A 21,667-nucleotide genomic window follows, 5' to 3' on the forward strand; every position below is an offset into this window, starting at 1 on the left:
TGTGTGGGAAGAGAACCAAATAGTGGCAGGTTGAGGAGTGAATGTGGGTTAAGAAGTAGAAACATTGTGTGTGGACAGCATTTCAAGGAGCTTGCTTGAGTTGAGAGAGAACCTTTTAGTTCTTGCAGCCCAGGCAGTGATATTTTAAGGTGAGTCAATCCAACCAAATAACTAATTTTAAGCATGTAGAAGAGAATAAAGAATCACATAAGGAACAACTACCTACATACAGCTAGTATTCTTTAGTTAGTATTAATTTGTCTCTGAAGGAAGAGCATAGGGTTGAGAAAAGGATGTTTTTAGTATTCCCACTGTGTCTTCTAATTTTGTGTCCTACTTTTAACTTTTGTTTTTTAAAACTGAGTGATTTGGTGTGTTTCTGACTTTTTTTCCTAGTCAGCTCCATATAAAACAGGGAGCAAAGGCACCAAAGCCCAGAGAGCAAAGCAGTTGGGATTAGAAGGAGCAGCCAGGACACTGCTTGAGAATCCAGGGGCGCTCAATCTGGCATCTTACATTAGACCCAGTGTAAAAGGTACCAGCTTTATTAAAGAAATCATCTTGTTTCTTCTTTTTTTTAATTTGAAAATTTATGTTAAAATTATTCATTAACTAATGACTGTACAAAAGAATTATAGCATATAAAGAATAAAGAGTTCTAGTAAGACAAATCCTGATTTACCTCCTGCTAAGCCATCCAGCTTTCCTCTTTTGAACAAGTGCCTGTTCTAATCTTTTGCCCATTGTCCTGTTTCATTGTTTTCTCTTTTATTAATTTAGAAGTATTTTTAAGATAGTTTTTTTCAGTTATATGTGTTACAAATCTTTTCTTCCATTTGGCAACTTTTCACTTTCTTTACACTGTCTCTTGGTAAATAGATGGTCTTAGTTTTATTGCAGTTATATAATTACTCTTCTCAATTTTGCTAATCTTTTAAGATAGTGACTTTTTTTTTTTAAAGAAACCCAATCACATCCCAAGGTTATAAAGATTTTCCTATATTTTCTTTTAAAACTTTTATTTCTAAAAATTTAATTATAAAACATATCTACTCTTCAAAAAGAATTTAAACAATTCTGACATACATGAAGTATAAAGTGAAGTCCTACTTCTGCTCTTTTGTTCTCTGTTCCTTTTTTTTGGAAGTGCATTTTCCTATCCTTGTGTGTATGTGTGTGTGCAGGAGAGAGGATGAGAGAGGAAAGGTATAAGAGTTATTTTTACAAAAAGCTCAAGGAAACTGACAACTGATGCATGTCAGGATACGGTGGTTTTATTTTCAAAATGAGCCTTATTTCAAAAGCGATAATGATCGCTTTTTGAGTGAGAGTGGCTTTTCTCAGGAGTGCTGTGATAGGCCTGAATGAGGAGATTGGTGAATTAGTGATTCCTACTCTCCTAGTTCCTTTTGGCTCTCTGTTGGTTCTTAAGGTTGGAGATGTAAGTGTCTGCAGGGGGCAGTCTTTGATAACAAAAAATTCACAGTGTGTACTAAACTGTAGAGACTCATAGCATACCGTAACTCATGTTTGTGTTGGATAATCCAGCAAATGTGAATCTGCAATTAAAAATTGAGTATGTCTGTCTGTAAAAATGTAAAAACCTGTTCATATACAAATATACATATCTTAATATCTGTTTTGAAAAGGACAGTGATAAAAAGAAAGAGCAAGTATTGAATTAGGGATGGGTTGAAATGAGTAAAATTTAAGTTTATTTAATTTTTAATGTGTATTTTTAGTTGTATTTTCAAATGATCGCAACTTTATTATTTTGATACTAACTGAGACTATATAGCCAAGCATTAAGGTTAGCCACAGTGGGAACTATCTGTGCCCAGTGATGGTATGTTTTATTAGAATCAAATGTTAGAACTTTTAGAATGTTAGACACATAAAGGTTTGTTGTCTCTTTTAATTTTTCTCTTATGGTTGATTTCCTTCTTCTGCTCCTCTTCTTTGGTACAAAGTTCCTTAGTTTGCACACATACTGAGTTCCTACTGGGTAGGTTTGATAGCCATCTCTCTTCTGATTATCATATATGATTATGCTCATGGGCTTCATGATGATGGACACTTGATGATATTTCTGGTAATGGGGATAGGCCAGGGCCCAGCACAGTTACAGTAGTACTGGCACACATATCAGCACTTTCTCTTTGCTTTATTTCCTTTTTCTTTCACTTTGATCATACGTGTAGAAGATTTATAATTAATTCCAAACAAGCTAGATACTGCTTTTAAAGTTTGCTTGGAGTGTGTTACCCCTTCTTTCTGTCCCCTCATTCTTATGCCACACACATACATATGATCACTCTCAATTCTATTACTGTTTTTCTAAGTTATTTTCATAATTCCCATCATTTCTCAAAGAAACATTTAAGAAACAAGATATTTCAGTGTTTTTTTCCCCCCAGTGGAAGATACTTCTTACTTGCCAGAGACCAACAGGAGTTTTGTCTGAATCACAAATACATACTATGCCACAAATGGACTACACCTTAGAAGATCCAGCCTATCCCTGTGTTGTATACAATGAGGAGTAGCTGATTTCTCTGTTGTATGTGAGAAGAGGTGACCCTAGTACAGATGAGGTGAAAAGAAATGTTGGCCTTTCAGTTTTTGTTACAGTTGTGAAGGTTTGCAGTATCTAGCTAGGAAGCTTTTACTACAAGGCAAGGATGTGATTTTCTGAATCTGTGGACCGTGTTTTCTCTTAATTTCACTGAAGTGCTAAACTTCTTAAATTTCATTGCCCCAGTGATTAACACTGGGGCAAAGAAATTCCCCCAGTGATCAATACTTGTGCTTTTACAAAACACACAAGACTCCTTTCCAATCCTTTTTTTCCTTGGTTGGACTGAGAGTGGGTATGTAATTTGGACAAGTTTCCCAACTGACTGATAATTTCTACCTCCTATTGAGAACTACTGTTTCTAGAAATAGTTCCAGACACCTGTCTAGCAGTGTTTTTTAAAAATTTTAATGAGTTTTAGAATTATCTGGGATACTCTATAAAATAGTAAAATCCCACAGTCCAAGAATCTAAACTTATAACAAGTGCCTAGTGTGGTTTATTTTCAGATCCTTAGACTGCTTTACAACACATTGCTGTAGAACTCCAGCATAATTTTAATTACATATGGTTCATTAATTGCATAAGGTTTACAAATTGCATTCCTCCAAAATGACAGGGGCTTTTCAAGGGCCCTTTCTTGTAATAGCAAAATCCTTAATTTTCTCTTTCTGTTCACTCTCATTAATGGTTCTCGTTGTAGGTTCCATCTTTACTACTGACTTATCACCCTGGTGTTATTATAAAACTTTGTGTAATGATACTTTGAGGTGCTCTGGGACTCCAGGAATTAGTGCATCGTGAATGGTTTTCTTAGGTGAAGACTGATCTAGGGAGATAGCTAACACAAGAGCAGACTTTTATTGATTGCTTACTATGTTTCAGAACTCATTCTAAGTTCTCTCCATGTGCAGCCTTCTACCTCCTGAAGGTAATTTGTTCCTGAAAATTCCCTTAGAGGGAAATGCTCTTAAAATGTAGACAAATTCTTGTTAATTTCAGTGGCCAAATTTCTTTAAGTTTCTTTAAAATAAATATAGTTACTCAGTAGTTAAGATTAGTTATCATGACAACCTAACAAGGCATTTTCTCTTTATTAATTACTCCATAAGTTTGTCCTGTTCTTTTTGTCTTTTTTTTTTTGATTATTTGTTTGATTTTTATACTTGATTTATATGTGAATCCCACATTTCTCCCTTATTATTATTATTATTATTATTTTTAAATAAAATGCTGAAGTGGTAGGTAGATGCAAGATAAAGGTAGAAAACATAATTTAGTGCTGTAAAGAGGGCAAATGTAGATGATCAGGTCTCTGCCTATAGACTAAGTATTAATCCAGGCTAGACAAGGGCAACAGAACATCCACGGATGCAGAAGATTTCTCTCAAAACAGGGCGGGGTGAGGTTCTAAGCCTCACCTCTGTTGATCCCCAATTTCTCACCTGATGGCCCCCCTGTGACTGTGCCTGTCTTAGGTTGTTCCTCCCTTGAGGAATCTTACCCATCTCTGGCTAACCAGTCATCTTCCGGGGCCATACAGGGAAATGTTAAGTTGGTAAGTGAGAGAGAAGCAATATTCTTTGAAAAAGTTAGCTTTTTACTTCTTTGCAGATTTATGCCCTGTGGCTTCTATGCCCAGCATTTGTCTTGAGGCATCTTTACCACTTGGAAGAATTATGATACTCAGTAATTTTCGATATGAGGCATGAATTCTACTAAAGGGTTGTAATTAGGAAGGAAGAAGAAAAGCTATAGAAGTAGCAGACAGAAGAAAACATGGGAAGATTATTTCTTTGACATATCTTCTTGTAGAGTAACATAAGCATGTATAGGTTTTTAACTACTATTAAATTGCATACACACATTAACATAACAGGAATGCAGCTAACAAAAGCAGACCTACAATTACCAGCCATATCCAGTGAAACCAAGAAAACCGGTTAGGTACCCTAGGCATTTGTGAAAACTTATCAATGATATGGATATTGTCTAACTGAATTTGAATAGTTTGAGAAAAATCAGACAAATTAAAACAACACATTCCTGGGAACTGTTCACATCCCATATGTTCTTTTAACAGTAGATAGTCTATAGTTACACGATTTTGGAGCACTACAACTTGCACTTCTAATTCTTGGTTGAGTTCCGACAGTATAGATCCAGTCAAATTTGTTGTTTTACTGTATGCACAGGCCAGCTTAGATATCTCCTTCTTCATTCCAATGGCAAGTCCAGGAGCCGGTGGGATGAATGCAGCTACAACTGCAACAGCGTCAGGATCTTTGTTGAAGTTTTTTGATGATCATCTTCTGGAATGACTCTTCCAGAGGATGTTGATGTTGGAAGTTCTTCTTCATATCATATCTTAATTCGTTTTCTGGGTAGCCAAATTAGGCTTTGATCCTCTGTATAAACACAAACAACCCCTTTGCCCACACTTTGATATGACCTTTATACCATTGTGAAGAACCTATTGGAGATCACCATGCAGGAACTGCTTTTTTTTTTTTAAGAGAAAAGAATATTATCAGAAAAATGTACTTCCATAGTTGATCATCTCACACCCTTTAAAAGATCAAAATTAAGGATATGTAAAGCATGCATTAATCATTGATTTGCAGTTAGTTTTATCCTATCAGGGAGTAATCCCCCTTTTCTTTCTCTTTTTTTTTTTGTTATCGTTAATCTACAATTACATGAAGAATATAGGCTCTCCCCTATACTAAGTCCCCCCCCACAAACCCCATTACAGTCACTGTCCATCAGCATAGCAAAATGTTGTAGAATCACTACTTGTCTTCTCTGTGTTGCACAGCCCTCCCCTTTCTCCCACCCCCACATTATGCATGCTAATCATAATACCCCCCTTCTTCTCCCCCACCTTTACCCTCCCTACCCACCCATCCTCCCCAGTCCCTTTCCCTTTGGTACCTGTTAGTCCATTCTTGGGTTCTGTGATTCTGCTGCTGTTTTGTTCCTTCAGTTTTTCCCTTGTTCTTATACTCCACAGATGAGTGAAATCATTTGGTATTTCTCTTTTGCCGCTTGGCTTATTTCATTGAGCATAATACCTTCTAGCTCCATCCATGTTGTTGCAAATGGTAGGATTTGTTTTCTTCGTATGGCTGAATAATATTCCATTGTGTATATGTACCACATCTTCTTTATCCATTCATCTACTGATGGACACTTAGGTTGCTTCCAATTCTTGGCTATTGTAAATAGTGCTGTGATAAACATAGGGGTGCATCTGTCTTTTTCAAACTGGAGTGCTTCATTCTTAGGGTAAATTCCTAGGAGTGGAATTCCTGGGTCGAATGGTAAGTCTATTTTGAGTATTTTGAGGAACCTCCATACTGCTTTCCACAATGGTTGAACTAATTTACATTCCCACCAGCAGTGTAGGAGGGTTCCCCTTTCTCCACAACCTTACCAACATTTGTTGTTGTTTGTCTTTTGGATGGTAGCCATCATTACTGGTGTGAGGTGATATCTCATTGTGGTTTTAATTTACATTTCTCTGATAACTAGCAATGTGGAGCATCTTTTCATGTGTCTGTTGGCCATCTGAATTTCTTTTTTGGAGAACTATCTATTCAGTTCCTCTGCCCATTTTTTAATTGGGTGGGTGTTTTTTGTTTTTTGTTTGTTGAGGTGGGTGAGCTCTTTATATAGTTCGGATGTCAAGCCTTTATCGGATCTGTCATTTACAAATATATTCTCCCATACTGTAGGGTACCTTTTTGTTCTATTGATGGTGTCTTTTGCTGCACAGAAGCTTTTCACCTTAATATAGTCCCACTTGTTCATTTTTGCTTTTGTTTTCCTTGCCCGGGGAGATATGTTCAAGAAGAGGTCACTCATGTTTATGTCTATGAGATTTTTGCCTATGTTTTTTTCTAAGTGTTTTATGGTTTCATGACTTACATTCAGGTCTTTGACCCATTTCAAGTTTACTTTTGTGTATGGGGTTAGACAATGGTCCAGTTTCATTCTCTTACATGTAGCTGTCCAGTTTTGTCAGCACCATCTGTTGAAGAGACTGTCATTTCCCCATTGTATGTCCATGGCTCCTTTATCAAATATTAATTGACCATATATGTTTGGCTTAATGTCTGGAGTCTCTAATCTGTTCCACTGGTCTGTGGCTCTGTCATTTCCCCATTGTATGTCCATGGCTCCTTTATCAAATATTAATTGACCATATATGTTTGGCTTAATGTCTGGAGTCTCTAATCTGTTCCACTGGTCTGTGGCTCTGTTTCTTTTTGTCTTTTGTACCTATTACTTGTTAAAACTTTACTCTCAGAAAAACATATTTATGATATTCTGTGCTTGTGTAATTCAAGCTTTAATGAAAGAAAAAAAAGCTTTCATGGAAATAGAACAATAGAACAGTAAAGACAAAAGAAATGAAACAAAGCAAGGCAAATGATCTCTCTCAGTGTATAGGTTGATATCATAGGGGCCATAATGTATCAGACTCAATGGCTGTAAATTAGCAAACCGAAAGCACTTAGAGAGAAATGCACCATTTGGTAGACAAGTCAAGTTATGAAGATGAATAACCGCATAATGGCTCTTCTTTTGTGCTCATGGGATTTGAGAAATTCAAATGGGTCATGAAAATGTGAATAAACGCCTCATAAGCCAAATAGGAATATTAATACAATTACTTGTAAAGGAGAATATTTGTTCTGGAATGAAACTGTGTACCTTGGGATATGATTCTAGTAATATATATTTCCCATAACACATTGACTCTTTGTAAATACTTCATGAAGTAGGTATTACTACTACCCCATTTTCATGGAAAATTGAGGCACTGGGAGGTCAAGTAATTTGCCTTGGGTCACACATTTGGTAAGTGATTAGACCAGAAGCTGCATTTTTCACCACAAGGCTATATTATATAGTATTTGAAGGTCCTGTATTGCAGCTTTTGGAGACTTGTTTTTGTTGTGGAGGGAAGCTGTGGCTGCTATACTTTTCTGTCTTGGTTTTGTCAATTTAAGGTTTTATTTTGACTGGAATAAGTATATTGTTACTTAATTATAGACTTAAAAAACCAATCTGTAGTTCTTGCTTTTGTTTTCCTTCTTACCCTTTTCCTAAAGGGCTTTCAACACTCCAGGATATTGAAACAGGGGTGCAGCACATCTTAGCAGACATGATTGCTAAAGACAAAGACACGCTTGACTTCATTCGGAAATTGTGAGTAACTCTTTCATAGAGTTCTCTGCTTTGTGGATTCATGCTGTTAAGGGTCGCATGCTGAGTACTAACACCAATGTTTATTAAAACTTTATTTTCAGACTTCTTTATAGTAGCAGAGCTTTTTCCCCAAACAATAGAACCCTAATATTTAAAACAGATGAAAGTAAAGTTGCTTTAATTGAATTCTGGTCAGGGATCTTGAACTCTGCCTGCTCATCTTCCTTACACTGAAGTACCTCAGTGGAGGGTTTTGAGGAACACAGTTTAAAAAACACTGCATTACATACATAATATATGCTATTGAGAGATTCATATTCATTTAGAGTGGGTGAATTGTTTTTTCAACATATTGTGATATGTGTACTGAATTTTATTATGTTTCATTTCTGTTTACCAGTGATTGGCTTACCTTGAAAATGTTTAAAGTGAGGTATGGATAAAAGTGCTGACCTCAAAATGAATTTCAGCTGATGGGGAGAGTAGCTTATCCATGGTATCACAGTCCTGACTTATAAGAGATTAAAACCTTTGACCTAGACCCTACTTAGGCTTATGGATCTTATGCCTCATTGCAAAAAAAACACTATTTATAAATAAAACGCTATGTTTATGTACTCTGTCCTCCTTTTTTCTGCTGCATATGAGAAAAGAAGACAGGGTTTTACCATAGGTCTGCTCTTCTTTTTTCTCCACATCTCTTGCTGTGCGAGCTGTGCAGAGGAGAGGAGAGGTGGAGATGAACCAGCTCACTATTATTACTTGTCAGAGTTTCTTAAGAGAAACTGTTAAGGAGAGAGAGACAACTTTGTTGTTTACTCAGTGGCCCTAGCAGGAATGAGTTGAAGTAGAATTGCTCAGGTTTTTAAATGTGTTTTAAATGTAATTATACTGCTGAAATTTGGTTCAGTTTTATATATTTTCTTTGAAAGTTGTCCTGATAAATTCTTCTGTTTCCCTTCTTTTTAGCTTGCAGTTGGCTCTCACTGCCTACCTCAGTGGGTAGAAAAGGATGATACTGAGACCAGAGTTATTGATCTGATTCCTATAGATAGTTTTGGTCTCCTGCATAGCTGCAAGTGGAATCTAACTCTTGAAAGTATTTTATGGGAGAATTGGGTTGACACATAAGTAGATCTGGAGAACCTATGCGAGCATGAATATGTAAAGAGTCTTCTTTTGATGGTTTAGTATAACATTTTTATAGTTGAGCATCATTAAAAAAAAAATCTCATTTGGTAATGACGTCATTTTTTGCTAATCTTATTTCCATATAATGTGTTTCTTTACTAAACTACATATTAACGACTACTTGTTTTTGGATATTTGTGTATCTGAACAGGTGCCAAAATAGATATATTTGTATACAGTCATCTCTGGCAAAGGTATCCTCAAAAAAAGTAAATGAGAAAGATGTTGATAAGTTTCAGCTTTACCAGAACTTTTCATGTAACATTAGAAACATTCAACATCATCAGGTAAGGAAACTGCTTATGCATGCTGATTGTAGTAATAATGATAATATATTAGATTTGTGTACTTTACTTAGGAAGGAATTAAGGAATTTTAAGTCTACTATTTTCTGTTTTTCTTATAATATATATTTTAAAAATATTATCATAGTTCCCCATTTCACAAATGGGAAACTCAAGACTCAGAGAACTTAGTAAGCAACACTGAGGATTTTTAACAGAGCTGACATTGTATCTGACATACTTCAGATATCTTTCTTATTAGACTTTGCTTCCCAGTATGCTTGGATTTGAGCTCAATCCTGGATCTGTTCCATGTGAAATACAAATTAGAGATACATGATTTAGAATAAAGCATGAGAGATCTCAGTTATATAAATCAGTCATTAAATATGTCTTTTAATTTCATTCTTCAGTTTTCTAATTTTTTCTTTGTAGTCATAGGTTATAGCTGCATTGTGGAATGGGACTTTTAAGTCATGTTGGGGAAAAAAGGCAGTTAAAACTAAAAATACAATAATACTGGCTTTTATATTTACCTAGGTACCTTCCTTTACCAGTGTTCTTCTTCATTTCTTTGTATGCTTTGGACTGTTTTTGAATGTCTAGTGTCTTTATTTCAACCTGAAGGACATCCGATAACATTTTATGTAGGGCAGGTCTACTGGTGACAACTCCCTCAGTTTTTGTTTATCTGGAATGCCTTAATTTATCCTGATTTTTAAAATTTTCTTTTTAAATGAGTAAAATACATGTATATATTTAATTTACAAAACTTTACCCTCTTATCCATTTTTAAGTGTATAGTTCAGTAATGTTGAGTACATTCACACTGTTGTACAACCAATCTCCAGAACTTTTTTGACTTGAAAAACATAGATATGTTGGATATAGAATTATTAGTTGACAGCTGTTGATGCAGAATCAGTTGTTAATCATGCTGAGTCCTTGCACATGAAGAATTCTTCTCTTGCTTCATTCAAGATTCTCTGTCTTTGGCTTTTGACACTTTGATTATATGTCTCACTCTGGATCTCTTAGTTTATCTAAACTTCTTGAAGTTCATTGTGATTTGTGGATGTGTAGATGTTTTTCATCAAAACTGGGAAATTTTTGGCCATTATTTCTTCAGATACTCTTCTCCCCTTTCCTCTACTAGTCTTCCATACGTATGTTGGTATGCTTGCTAGTGTCCCACAGGTCCCTTAAGTTCATTCATTTCTTTCCTTTCGTTTTTATTTTCTTCTCAGTGTGTACTCTCAATTGGCTTATCTTCAAGTTTGTTGATTCTTTCTTCTGCTTGCTCATATTAACTACTGATCCTGAATTTTCATTTCAGTCATTGTACTTTTTAGCTCCAGAATTTTTATTTAGTTCCTTTTTATAATTCCCAACTTTTTGTTAATATTCTGTACTTGTTGAGACAACATTCTCCTTGTTTTTTTGGGTCTTTTTCCATTATTTCCTTTAACTCTGAGCATATTTAAGTCAGTTGACTTAAAGTGTGTCTGTTAAGGCTGATGTCTGAGCTTCCTAAGGGACAGTTTCTACTAATTTCTCATTTTTTCCTGTAAATGGGCCATATTTTCTTGTACCTTTTGATGCCTTGTAATTTTTTTGTGAAATCTTGATGTTTTGAATATTACAAGTCAGCAACACTGAAATCAAATTCTCCCTGCTCTCCCCATTTGTTATTGCTGCTGTTGTGAGTATTTGTTGTTTGTTTAGTAACTCCTAAATTCAGTTGTTAAGTCTGTATTCTTTGTCATGTTTGGCCATTGAAGTCTGTTTTACCAGCTTAGTGGATAGCTAGTTTTTTGGCAGAGATTTCCTTAATACTAGGAGCCAAAACAAAACAAACTCCGCCAGTCCTTGCAGTTTGGCTCTGTGTTGGGGTACTCCTTCAGTGCTAGTGAGGTTTACAAATCTGCCTTAGCCTTCACTTCTTCCTCTTTGCATGGAGTCCAAAGGTCAGTGAGGTGAAAGCTTGAAGTCATTTCAGGTATTTTCAGATCATGTGTCTAGTCCCAAGCATGCTTATGGCCTCCTAGATTCCCTAATATACCCCTCAGTTATCTCATTTCTAGCTTCTGTCTTCCCACGTTTTCTTGTATGTCTGTTGGTTATCCTGAATATAATCCCTTGCTCCCAGCTGTTACCTCTTATTGCTCAAGACTGTGGCTAACTCATTCTCCATTAAATACTTTTAATAATTGCCATCCAGGAAATGGCTTCTGTCCTGGGGAAGCTATGAGGTGGGCAGAACAAAGGCAAGCCCTTGAGCCATTCCCTCAGGGAGTCCCCAGACAGATCAAAACATACAATTACAATTTTTTTAGAATAAGGTTCACATTGCTCCCCCTAGTATTCACAACCTACAGCAGGAATGTGTGCTGTTTTCTTCACAGCAGCTTCTGAGCTGCAGAGTTGAGGATGGTTAAGTGGGTAAGGAAATAGTGCTCTTTTACCAAAATTCTGCAGCTTCTTTCTTCTTTAAGTATTCTGGTGTTGTAAATTTTTTGTTAGCTTTTAGAGTCCTGAGAAAGTTGATTGTGACAGTTTTGGCCAGTTTTATATACTTTCGCAAATGGATGGAGTTTTAGAGTTCCTTTACTCCACCATTTTGGATGTCATACCTAACAGCCTCCTTAAAGTGTTCCCCTTGTTATATTCCAAAACCAGAATGTGCCTTTAACATTATAAAGTGGTCTTTATCTTTATCTTGTTTAGTGCTTTTTAGCTTGAAGTCGTTTTTGGTATTAGGGTACTATGTGTTTTCTTAGTGGAAATTGATTGTACCCTTGTTTTAATATTAGCCCTTCAGTTGTACAACATGCTTGCCCTTGGTTCTTTAGCCAAGATTTTCCAGTCTTTTTTTCAGTGAGTGAAGCTTATTCTCTAGTTTAGTATGGAGTTGGCAAAGTTTTTCTGTAAAGGACCAGAGAGTAATATTTTAGACTGTGTGAGCCAGATGGCTTTTGTTTCAACTACACAACTGCCATTATAAAATGAAAAAGTAATAGATAACGTACAAATAATTGAGTATGGTTGTGTAATGAAATTTTATTTATGAAAACAGATATTAGACTGGATTCGACCCATGGACCATAGTGTGCTGACCCCTGCTCTGTATATTTCTCAAGAAGGGTATGTGTACAGTATTGTGTGAGTTCTGATACAGTCACAGTTGTTTCCTATTGCCTTGATACGTGAAGGCCAGTTTGGTTCAGTATATTTGTATTTTTTGCACTTCGGTTCTTAAACTTCTTAAGTATGTCGTTTTACCTTGCTTTCTTTGTTGTTTTTGAGAAATCAGATGCCAGTCTAATTCTTTGTTTCCTACAAATACAGAAGATGTGGGTCCTGTGTTACTTTATTTATTTTCTTTATTGATTTCATAGGAAAATGTGAGGTAGTTTTGGAATCCGGAGACTGTCAGTGTTCTCCTAATCTCGAAGTCCTGAATAGATCATTTTTAAAATTAATTTTTCCTTCTTAATCTGCATTTTAATTTTATAAAGAAGATAATGAAAAAGACTAGAATGCATTACCTTTCATAGGATACTTAATTTTCATCATTAAAAATGTAATTTCTGAAAGTTACAATACAGACATGAAAAAATTTGTTTTTGGTGTAACATAACATGAGGAGTCATCAGTTATCCACAGATATTTCTTGAACACTTATATATTGGTTCCTACTTAGGATACAGAGGTGACATGGTCCCTGCTCTTAAAGATTTGAAGTGTTTCACTATTACATCTAAAGTTACCAGTTTTAATTTTGTGCACACTGTATTTATCACACTGGGTGAAGTGAATACTTCTGATAACTGGAAAAAATGTTAGAACAGTGAAATTTTACTTGCCTAGTTATAGTCTTCTGATATAGCCCAGTAAAAAAGAATTTTTAACCAGTGACTAAGTATACTAAAATTCATTTTTCAGAAAAGATTTTGGTGTTGTGTTTTGTTTGCCTTTATGTTGAATTAATTTTATTGCAGCTTTAGAAAAATGTGAATACTTCCATTCTGTTAAAACCTAGCATTTCTAACATCTGCTTGAAAGCATTTTAATTGATGTTCCAAGGACAAGTGGCATTCTGAGTTAGTTTGTGATTGAATATAAGTTTATGATTGATACAGCCTTCTAAATATGACAGTAATCAGGCTTGAGAAACTAGAGCATTTTGAGAATGTCAATTTTGGAAAACAGACTTGTTTTTTAAGAATTTTCTAGTTCTTGGAGGCTGAAATGATGATATGCTAGCTCACAAAGCTAGCTTCCCAATCTCTGTAGTGCTGAGGCCTCATGTCCCTAACTCTGAACGCTGCTTTTCAGCCTCCACATAGATAGATCAGCATACAGTAGTCCCCAGAAGTGAAGGAAAATGATGAAGACAGTGATAAAGGAAAAAACATTACTTGAAACTCCTCCAAGTACTGTAGGAAAGCTGTTACAGCTGTCTCTTAAGTTAATTCTTCCAGCAGCATCTTGTGTTCTTTCTTCTCCAAATTAGTGTGCTGCTTTCCAACACATGAATTTGTAACTTATTCACATGCTTCAGTTCCTTTTCTTTTTGTGGCTTCTTTCACTGGTGTCCCCTTTTTTATCTCTTCACTACCTATTTTACATTCAATGCTGTCATCTGCAGTAATTCTACTTTACCCTCTATTCAGAATACTTTTAATTTCAGCTTTAACCCCGACCTCTGTTACTTTTGTTACTCCACTCCCTTCTCTACTACGGTTCCTTCTATGTCAGGATTTTTTGTAAGTTTGAACCATGACTTCACTAGGTGTGGTGAATAAAGAGCAAAAACCCCTTAAGAATATATTTTGATATAATAGCGTACTTACATAAATCAGAATTAAACATCTCTTTTCCCCTACATAGTTGTACTCTGCATGAATTTATTTATTACAAATGAGTTCTCTAATGAACATTTGCTTACTGTTCAGTGGTGTTCTTAGTATTTTTGAGAGCTGGTAAGATATTGTTTGAGGGCCACGTCTGGCCCAAATGAAAATTTATTTTGTATTATAAATTTATTTTTAAGTGATTATTTCATTTCTACCAGTGTTCACTTTAGAAATTTCTCAAATATATTACAAAAAGAAAATAGTGCTATATAATGTTTTAAACTTAGGATTTGTCCTATTTTTAACATTTTACCTTAAAATAGCTTTAAAATTCATACAAATTGGTTACAAAAGATATATGCTTTTACTTTCATTAAACTTTTTTGATATGAAAAACAGATTGAGAACTTTTCAGATTAGAATCATTTTCTGGTAAGTATTAAGTTAAATTATGTTAAGCTTGTTTCAACACAGGTAAGAAGTCTAAGTCTTTGTTAAATATTGTAGTGAAAATATGCTCAAATTGTTAAAATATCAGTTTGCATCCTGTAAGGGGAGAGTTTAATTTATTAATACACCATTCACTAGGCTTTATTGGAGGAAGAAGGCCATATGAATTACTGAAAAATATGAATACATACTAAAGTAATACACACAGTTTTAAACTACACTACCAAATACTATTAAATAGAGGCTGTTGGTGAGCTTGATTACTAGGTTAGTTTGTGCTTATAACTAAACATTTCAATATCTCAGTGTTTGGTATTATAGAGTGTTTTAACAAAGGAGTACTTCTATTTTATAACAGCTTTATTGAAATATAATTCATGTAACTTACCCATTTGCACTGTATAGTTCAGTGGTTTTTAGTATATTCACAGAGTTGTACAATCATTTTCAGAATATTTTCTTCACCTCAACAAGAAACCATGTACCGTTTCGCAGCCATTCCCATTTTCCTCCATTTTGCAACCAACTCCCTGTCCCAAGCCTTAGGCAATGAACTTACTATCTGTATAGATTTGTCTATTGTGGACATTTCATATAACAGAATCATACAATATGTGGTCTTTTGCATCTGGCTACTTTTATTTAGCATAATGTTTTTAAGGTTCATCCATGTTGTAGTATATATCAGTGCTCCATTCCTGTTTTGTTTTGTTTTTTGCCAAATAATATTCAAGTCTATGGAGACATTTTATTGATCCATTCATTAGTTGGTGAACATTTTTGAGTTGTTCCCACTTTTTGGCTATTATGAGTAACATTCCTGGACATAGGTTTTCATTTCTCTTTGTTTTAAGTATAAGACTGGAATTTCTGGGTTATATGGTAACTCTAGGTTTAACCTTTTGAGGAAATGGCATATTGTTTTCCAAAGTGGCTACATCATTTTACATTCCCACCAGCAGTTTCTGAGGGTTCCATTTCTCTACATCCTCACCAATACTTACTGTCTGTCTTTTTGATTATAGTGATCTTAGGAAGTATGAAGTGATTTGTCATTGTGGTTTTGATTTGCATTTCTCTAATGACTAATGGTATTAAGCATCTTTTCATATACTTATTGAAAATTTCTATATCATTTTTGAATAAATCTCTTGAAATCTTTTGCACATTTTTAATTAGGTTGTGTCTTACTGTTATAAGAAGTATTCATGTGTTATGGACATAAGTCCTTTATGCAATGTATCATTTGCAAAACTTTTCTTTCATGCTGTTTTTTTTTTCACTTTCTTGGTGGTATCATTTGAGGTATAAAAATTATAATTTTATTGAAGTCCAATTTATTTACTTTTTCTTTTGTTGATTATGTATATGAGGTTATATCTAAGGCCTTACCTAAGTCAAGGTCATGAAGATTTTCTTCTAAGAGTTTTATAGCTTTAGTTCTTATATTAAGGTCTATGACCAGTCTGAGTTAATTTTTGTATATGGTATGAATAGTGGGTCCAACTTCATTCTTTTGTATTTGGCTATCCAGTTGTCCAAGCATCATTTGTTGAAAAGACTGTATTTTTCCCTATTGAATTATCTTGGCACCCTTGTTGAAAATGAACTAGACCAGAGATGCATGGATGTATGGATTTATTTCTGGACTTGCAGTTCTATTCCATTGGTCTATAGGTCTAGCATTATGCCAGTCCCACACTGTCTTGACTACTATAGCTTTGTAGTAAGTTTTAAAATTAGAAAATACAGTCTTCCAGCTTTGTTCCTCGTCTTTCAAGATTGACTTGGCTATTCTGGGTCTCTTGAATTTCAATATGAATCTTAGAATTAGTTTGTCAGTTTCTGCAAAGAAGCTTGCTAGGATTTGATAAACTTTGCATTGAACTGTAAATTCAATTTTGGGGAGGATTGCCATCTTAGCAATATTAAGCCTTCTGGTCCATGAGCAGGAGCTATTTTTCCATTATTGAGGTTGTCTTTAATTTCTTCTATCAATGTTTTGTAGTTTTCAAAGTATAAGTTTTATGTTTCTTTTGTTAAGTTTATTCCTAAATATCATTCGTTTTGGTCCTATGGTAAATGAAATAAAAAAAATTTTATTTTCAGAATGCCTATTGTCAGGGTATAGAAATTGATTATCCTACAACCTTGCTAAACTCTTTCTTAGTTCTAATAGTTTTATAGTGGACTTCTTAGGATTTTCTATATACAAGTTCATATTATCTTCAAATAGAGATAGTTTTACTTCTTTCTTTTCAATCTAGATGCATTTTATTCCTTTTTCTTGCCTAATTTCCCTGGCTAGAGCCTCCAGGACAGTGTTGAATAAAAGTGGCAGAAAGTGACACCCTTTTAATCTTAGAGGGAAAGTATCCAGTTTTTAATCCTTAAATATGATGCTACCTGTGGGATTATTGTACACGCCCATTATCATGTTGAAGAAGTTGCCTTCTGTTCCTAGTTTGTTGAGTGTTTTTATCATGAATGACTGCTGGAAATTTGTCAAATTATTTCTGCATCAGTAGAGATAATCACGGAAATTTTGTTTTTTCTTCAAATGCTATCATGTATTATGTTCATTTATTTTTTTGGATGTTAAAACAACCTTCCATCCGTAGAATAAATCTCTTTAGATCCTGTTTTATAATCCCTTTTATATATTTCTGGGTTTTGTTTACTAGTATTTTATGAAATTTTACATCTATTTTTGTGAAAGGTAATGGTCTGTAATTTTTCCTTGCTATGTTCTTTTCTGGTTTTGGTATCTGGATAAATAGAGTTAGGAAGTTTTTTCTTCTATTATATCTTTTGGAAGAGTTTGTGAAAGAATTGGTACTCTTATTTAAATGTTTGGTAGAATTCAGCACTGAAGTTACCTGGATCTGGAGATTTCCTTGTGGGAAAATTTTAAATTACTAATTCAGGCTCTTATAGATTGTTTCAAGTTTTCTATTTATGATTGTGTTTTTGTAGTTTATGTGCCTTTTTAGGAATGGGTCCATTTTATTTCTATAACTTCCACAGTAATGGCCCCTCTTTCATTCCTGATTTTGGTAATTGGAATGTTTCCACTTTTTTTCTTGAAAAAAAGTGAAAGTTTTCTCAATTTTAAAAAATATATTGGAAGAAACAACTTCTGGTTTTGCTGATATTTTCTACTGCTTTTCCATTCCCTACCTTATTAAATTTCCCTCTATTCTTTATTTTTTCTTTACTTCTGCTTGCTTTGGGTTTGTTTGCTCTTGTTTAAGAAGCGTTCTTAATGTGTTTTGAAACAATTCCTCTTTTAGTATATTAATTAAGAGCATGGTCAGCTTGATTTGAGTTAAAATTCCTCCTTTGCTACTTGCTAGCTTTGTAATTTGAGACGTTATTCTTAGAAAAATTATTATATAAAATGATGATGACAGTATATCTGGTGGCTTGGATGATTAAATGGCATAATGTGTTTAAAGTGCTTAAGTGGGTCTGATAATTAGTACTCAGTAAATAGTGACAATTAGTAGTTATTGAATATTCCACTTAGGAATTTGCATATTTATATTTATCATAGCCATTTCTTTTCACAAACATAAAAAAATACATCCTTCTAAGTCCTGATGAGCAAAAATTTTTAGTTAGTAGAATCTGAAATGAAGTTTTATATCACCAGTCTCTATATGAATGTTATAGGCTTTGTACCTGTATTATATTTTTTTTAAAACTTGAAAAAAGTATAAAAAAGTGATAGTTTTTTAATACATTTTTGGTAAAAAAATTGATGTAGTAGTAGGCTGGAATAACCACCTGATTTGTTTTATAGCTTTTTCCTGATTAAATTGATAGTTTATGTATTTGTGAATCATCAGTCTTTGGCATATATGTTTGCACTTAGATTCTGGCAATTAACCGTGGAGAAAATCTGAAGATATTGACAGTCAAGGTCAACATTTCTGATGGAGTGAAGAATGAATTCTGTAGGTGGTGCATCCAAAACAGGTCTGTTTTTAGGTTTTTACAGAATTTCTTTTCTGTCATTTCTAAAATACCATTGAAAGCTATGATATGGAAAGAGGTCCATTATGTAAAAGTAAAAATAATGACAGACAATAGATACAGTATTCTTTTTACATTAAAAAAAGATATATGTTGTATATTTTAAATAGGAAATATTTGATAGGCTACCTAAGAATTATTAATAGTGTTTATTTCTAGGGAGAGGGACTTTTACTTTTCTATACCATTTGAATCTTGTATAAAGAGCATGTTTTCTTTTATGAGATGATTAGTGAATGAGAATGTGCTACATATAACATACCTGAAACGTTTTGTTCATTAAGGGTAATTGAAATAAAAATTTATCAGCTAGTATAATATAGATCTCTAAACACACTCTATGTAGTTTACCTAACATATTTTGCACATTAAGGATGATTGAAAAGAAACAAACATTAAATTTATTGGGTATTTCAGAGAAAATTTTTGTTGGAATTCTCTATTGAAACCATCTGGGCCTGGAGATTTCTTTTTTTGGAACCTTTTAAATTACAAATTTGGGTTCTTTGTTGAGTTTTAGTAATTGTGGTTTTGAGAAATTGGGTCCCTTTTTTTTGCTGAGTTTATGAACATCATGTTGTTTGTAGTGTTTCCTTATTACATTTTAATAGCTGTAGATATGAGGTGCTATCCATTATTTTATTCCTTAATGATTTATAGCTTCATTTTGTGTTTTTTCAATCTTGCTAGAGATTTGTCAATTTTATTTTTTGAAGAACCAGATTTTTTCATCATTAACTCTCTATATTTTCATATTTTCAGTTTCACTGATTTCTGCTCTTGTATTCATTACTTTTTCCCTCTGGTGGATATGGGTTTATTTTGCTTTTCTTTATCCTATTTCTGTCTATATGAACTTAGAATATTCATTGGAAACTTTTTTTTAATGTAAGCACTTAGTGTTATTAATCTCCCTTCAGCACTGCTTTAGCTTGTCCTACATATTTTGATATATTGTGTTTTCATCTTTATTCAGTTCTGTGTATTTTTTGTTTTGGTATCATTACTCTACAATTACATGAGCAGCATTATGGTTACTAGACTCTCCCCATCATCGAGTCCCCACCACATACCCCATTACAGTCACTATCCATCAGCGTAGTAAGATGCTATAGAATCACTACTTGTCTTCTTTGTGTTGTACAGCCCTCCCTGTGTCCCCCACTACATTATGTCTCCTAATAGTAATGCCCCTTTTTCCCCCTTGTCCCTCCCTTCTCACCCATCCTCCCCAGTCTCTTTCCCTTTGGTAACTGTTAGTTCATTCTTGGGTTCTGTGAGTCTGCTGCTGTTTTGTTCCTTCAGTTTTTTTCTTTGTTCTTGTATTCCACATATGAGTGAAATGATTTGATACTTGTCTTTTTCCACCTGGCTTATTTCACTGAGCATAATACCATCTAGCTCCGTCAAAGTTGTTGCAAATGGTAGGATTTGTTTTCTTGTTATGGCTGAGTAATATTCAATTGTGTATATGTACCACATCTTCTTTATCCATTCATCTACTGATGGACATTTAGGTTGCTTCCATTTCTTGGCTATTGTAAATAGTGCTGCAATAAACATAGGGATGCATATGTCTTTTTCAAACTGGGATGCTGCATTCTTAGGGTAAATTCCTAGGAGTGGAATTCCTGTGTCAAATGATATTTCTATTTTGAGTTTTTTAAGGAACCTCCATACTGCTTTCCACAATGGTTGAACTAATTTACATTCTCACCAGCAGTGTAAGAGGGTTCCCCTTTCTCCACATCCTCACCAAAATTTGTTGTTGTTTGTCTTTTGTATGTTGGCCATCCTAACTGGTGTGAGGTGATATCTCATTGTGGTTTTAATTTGAATTTCTGTGATGATTAGTGATGTGGAGCATCTTTTCATGTGCCTGTTGGCCCTCTGAATTTCTTCTTTGGAGAAATGTCTGTTCAGCTCCTCTGCCCATTTTTTAATTGGATTATTTGCTTTGTTTCGTTGAGGTGCATGAGCTCTTTTTATATTTTGGAAGTCAACCCTTTATCAGATATGTCATTTATGAATGTATTCTCCCATACTGTAGGATATCTTTTTGTTCTATTGATGGTGTCCTTTGCTGTACAGAAACTTTTCAGCTTGGTATAGTCCCACTTGTTCATTTTTGCTTTTGTTTTCCTTGCCTGGGGAGATATGTTCATGAAGAAGTCACTCATGTTTATGTCCAGGAGATTTTGCCTATGTTTTTTCCTAAGAGTTTTATGGTTTCATGGCTTACATTCAGGTCTTTGATCCATTTCGAATTTACTTTTGTGCATGGGTTTAGACAATGATCCAGTTTCATTCTCTTACATGTAGCTGTCCAGTTTTGCCAACACCAGCTGTTGAAGAGGCTGTCTTTTCCCCATTGTATATCCATGGTTCCTTTATCATATATTAATTGACCGTATATGTTTGGGTTAATATCTGGACTCTCTTCTGTTCCACTGGTCTGCGGGTCTGTTCTGTGCCAGTACCAAATTGTCTTGATTACTGTGGCTTTGTAGTGGAGCTTGAAGTTGGGGAGCGAGATCCCCCCTGCTTTATTCTTCCTTCTTGGGATTGCTTTGGCTTTTCGGGGTCTTTGGTGGTTCCATATGAATTTTTGAACTCTTTTCCAATTCGTTGAAGAATGCTATTGGTAATTTGATAGGGATTGAATTGAATCTGTAGATTGCTTTAGGCAGGATGGCTATTTTGACAATATTAATTCTTCCTAGCCAAGAGCATGGGATGAGTTTTCATTTGTCAGTGTCCTCTTTAATTTCTCTTAAAAGTGTCTTATAGTTTTCGTGGTATAGATCTTTCACTTCCTTGGCTAGGTTTATTCCTAGGTATTTTATTCTTTGTGATGCTATTGTGAATGGAATTGTTTTCCTGATTTCTCTTTCTGCTAGTTCATCATTAGTGTATAAGAAAGCAACAGATTTCTGTATACTAATTTTGTATCCTGCAGCTTTGCTGTATTCAGGATATTAGTTCTAGTAGTTTTGGAGTGGAGTCTTTAGGGTTTTTTATATACAATATCATGTCATCTGCAAATAGTGACA

The 21,667-nt window shown here is 34.4% G+C and overlaps 1 protein-coding gene across 2 annotated transcripts in view; it reads left to right on the forward strand.

Annotated features, from left to right (window-relative positions):
* SRBD1 (S1 RNA binding domain 1) overlaps window positions 1–21,667 on the forward strand; it is a 202,996-nt gene that overhangs the window by 23,191 nt on the left and 158,138 nt on the right. For both annotated transcript variants that reach the window (XM_073213612.1, XM_073213619.1), the window contains exons 7-10: window positions 397–535; window positions 7,696–7,792; window positions 9,135–9,270; window positions 18,454–18,557. In XM_073213612.1, the coding sequence (XP_073069713.1) occupies window positions 397–535; window positions 7,696–7,792; window positions 9,135–9,270; window positions 18,454–18,557 (476 nt within the window). The remainder of the gene's footprint in view (window positions 1–396; window positions 536–7,695; window positions 7,793–9,134; window positions 9,271–18,453; window positions 18,558–21,667) is intronic.

The sequence above is a fragment of the Manis javanica genome, chromosome 1, assembly GCF_040802235.1.
Source record: "Manis javanica isolate MJ-LG chromosome 1, MJ_LKY, whole genome shotgun sequence".
Classification (NCBI taxonomy): domain Eukaryota; kingdom Metazoa; phylum Chordata; class Mammalia; order Pholidota; family Manidae; genus Manis; species Manis javanica.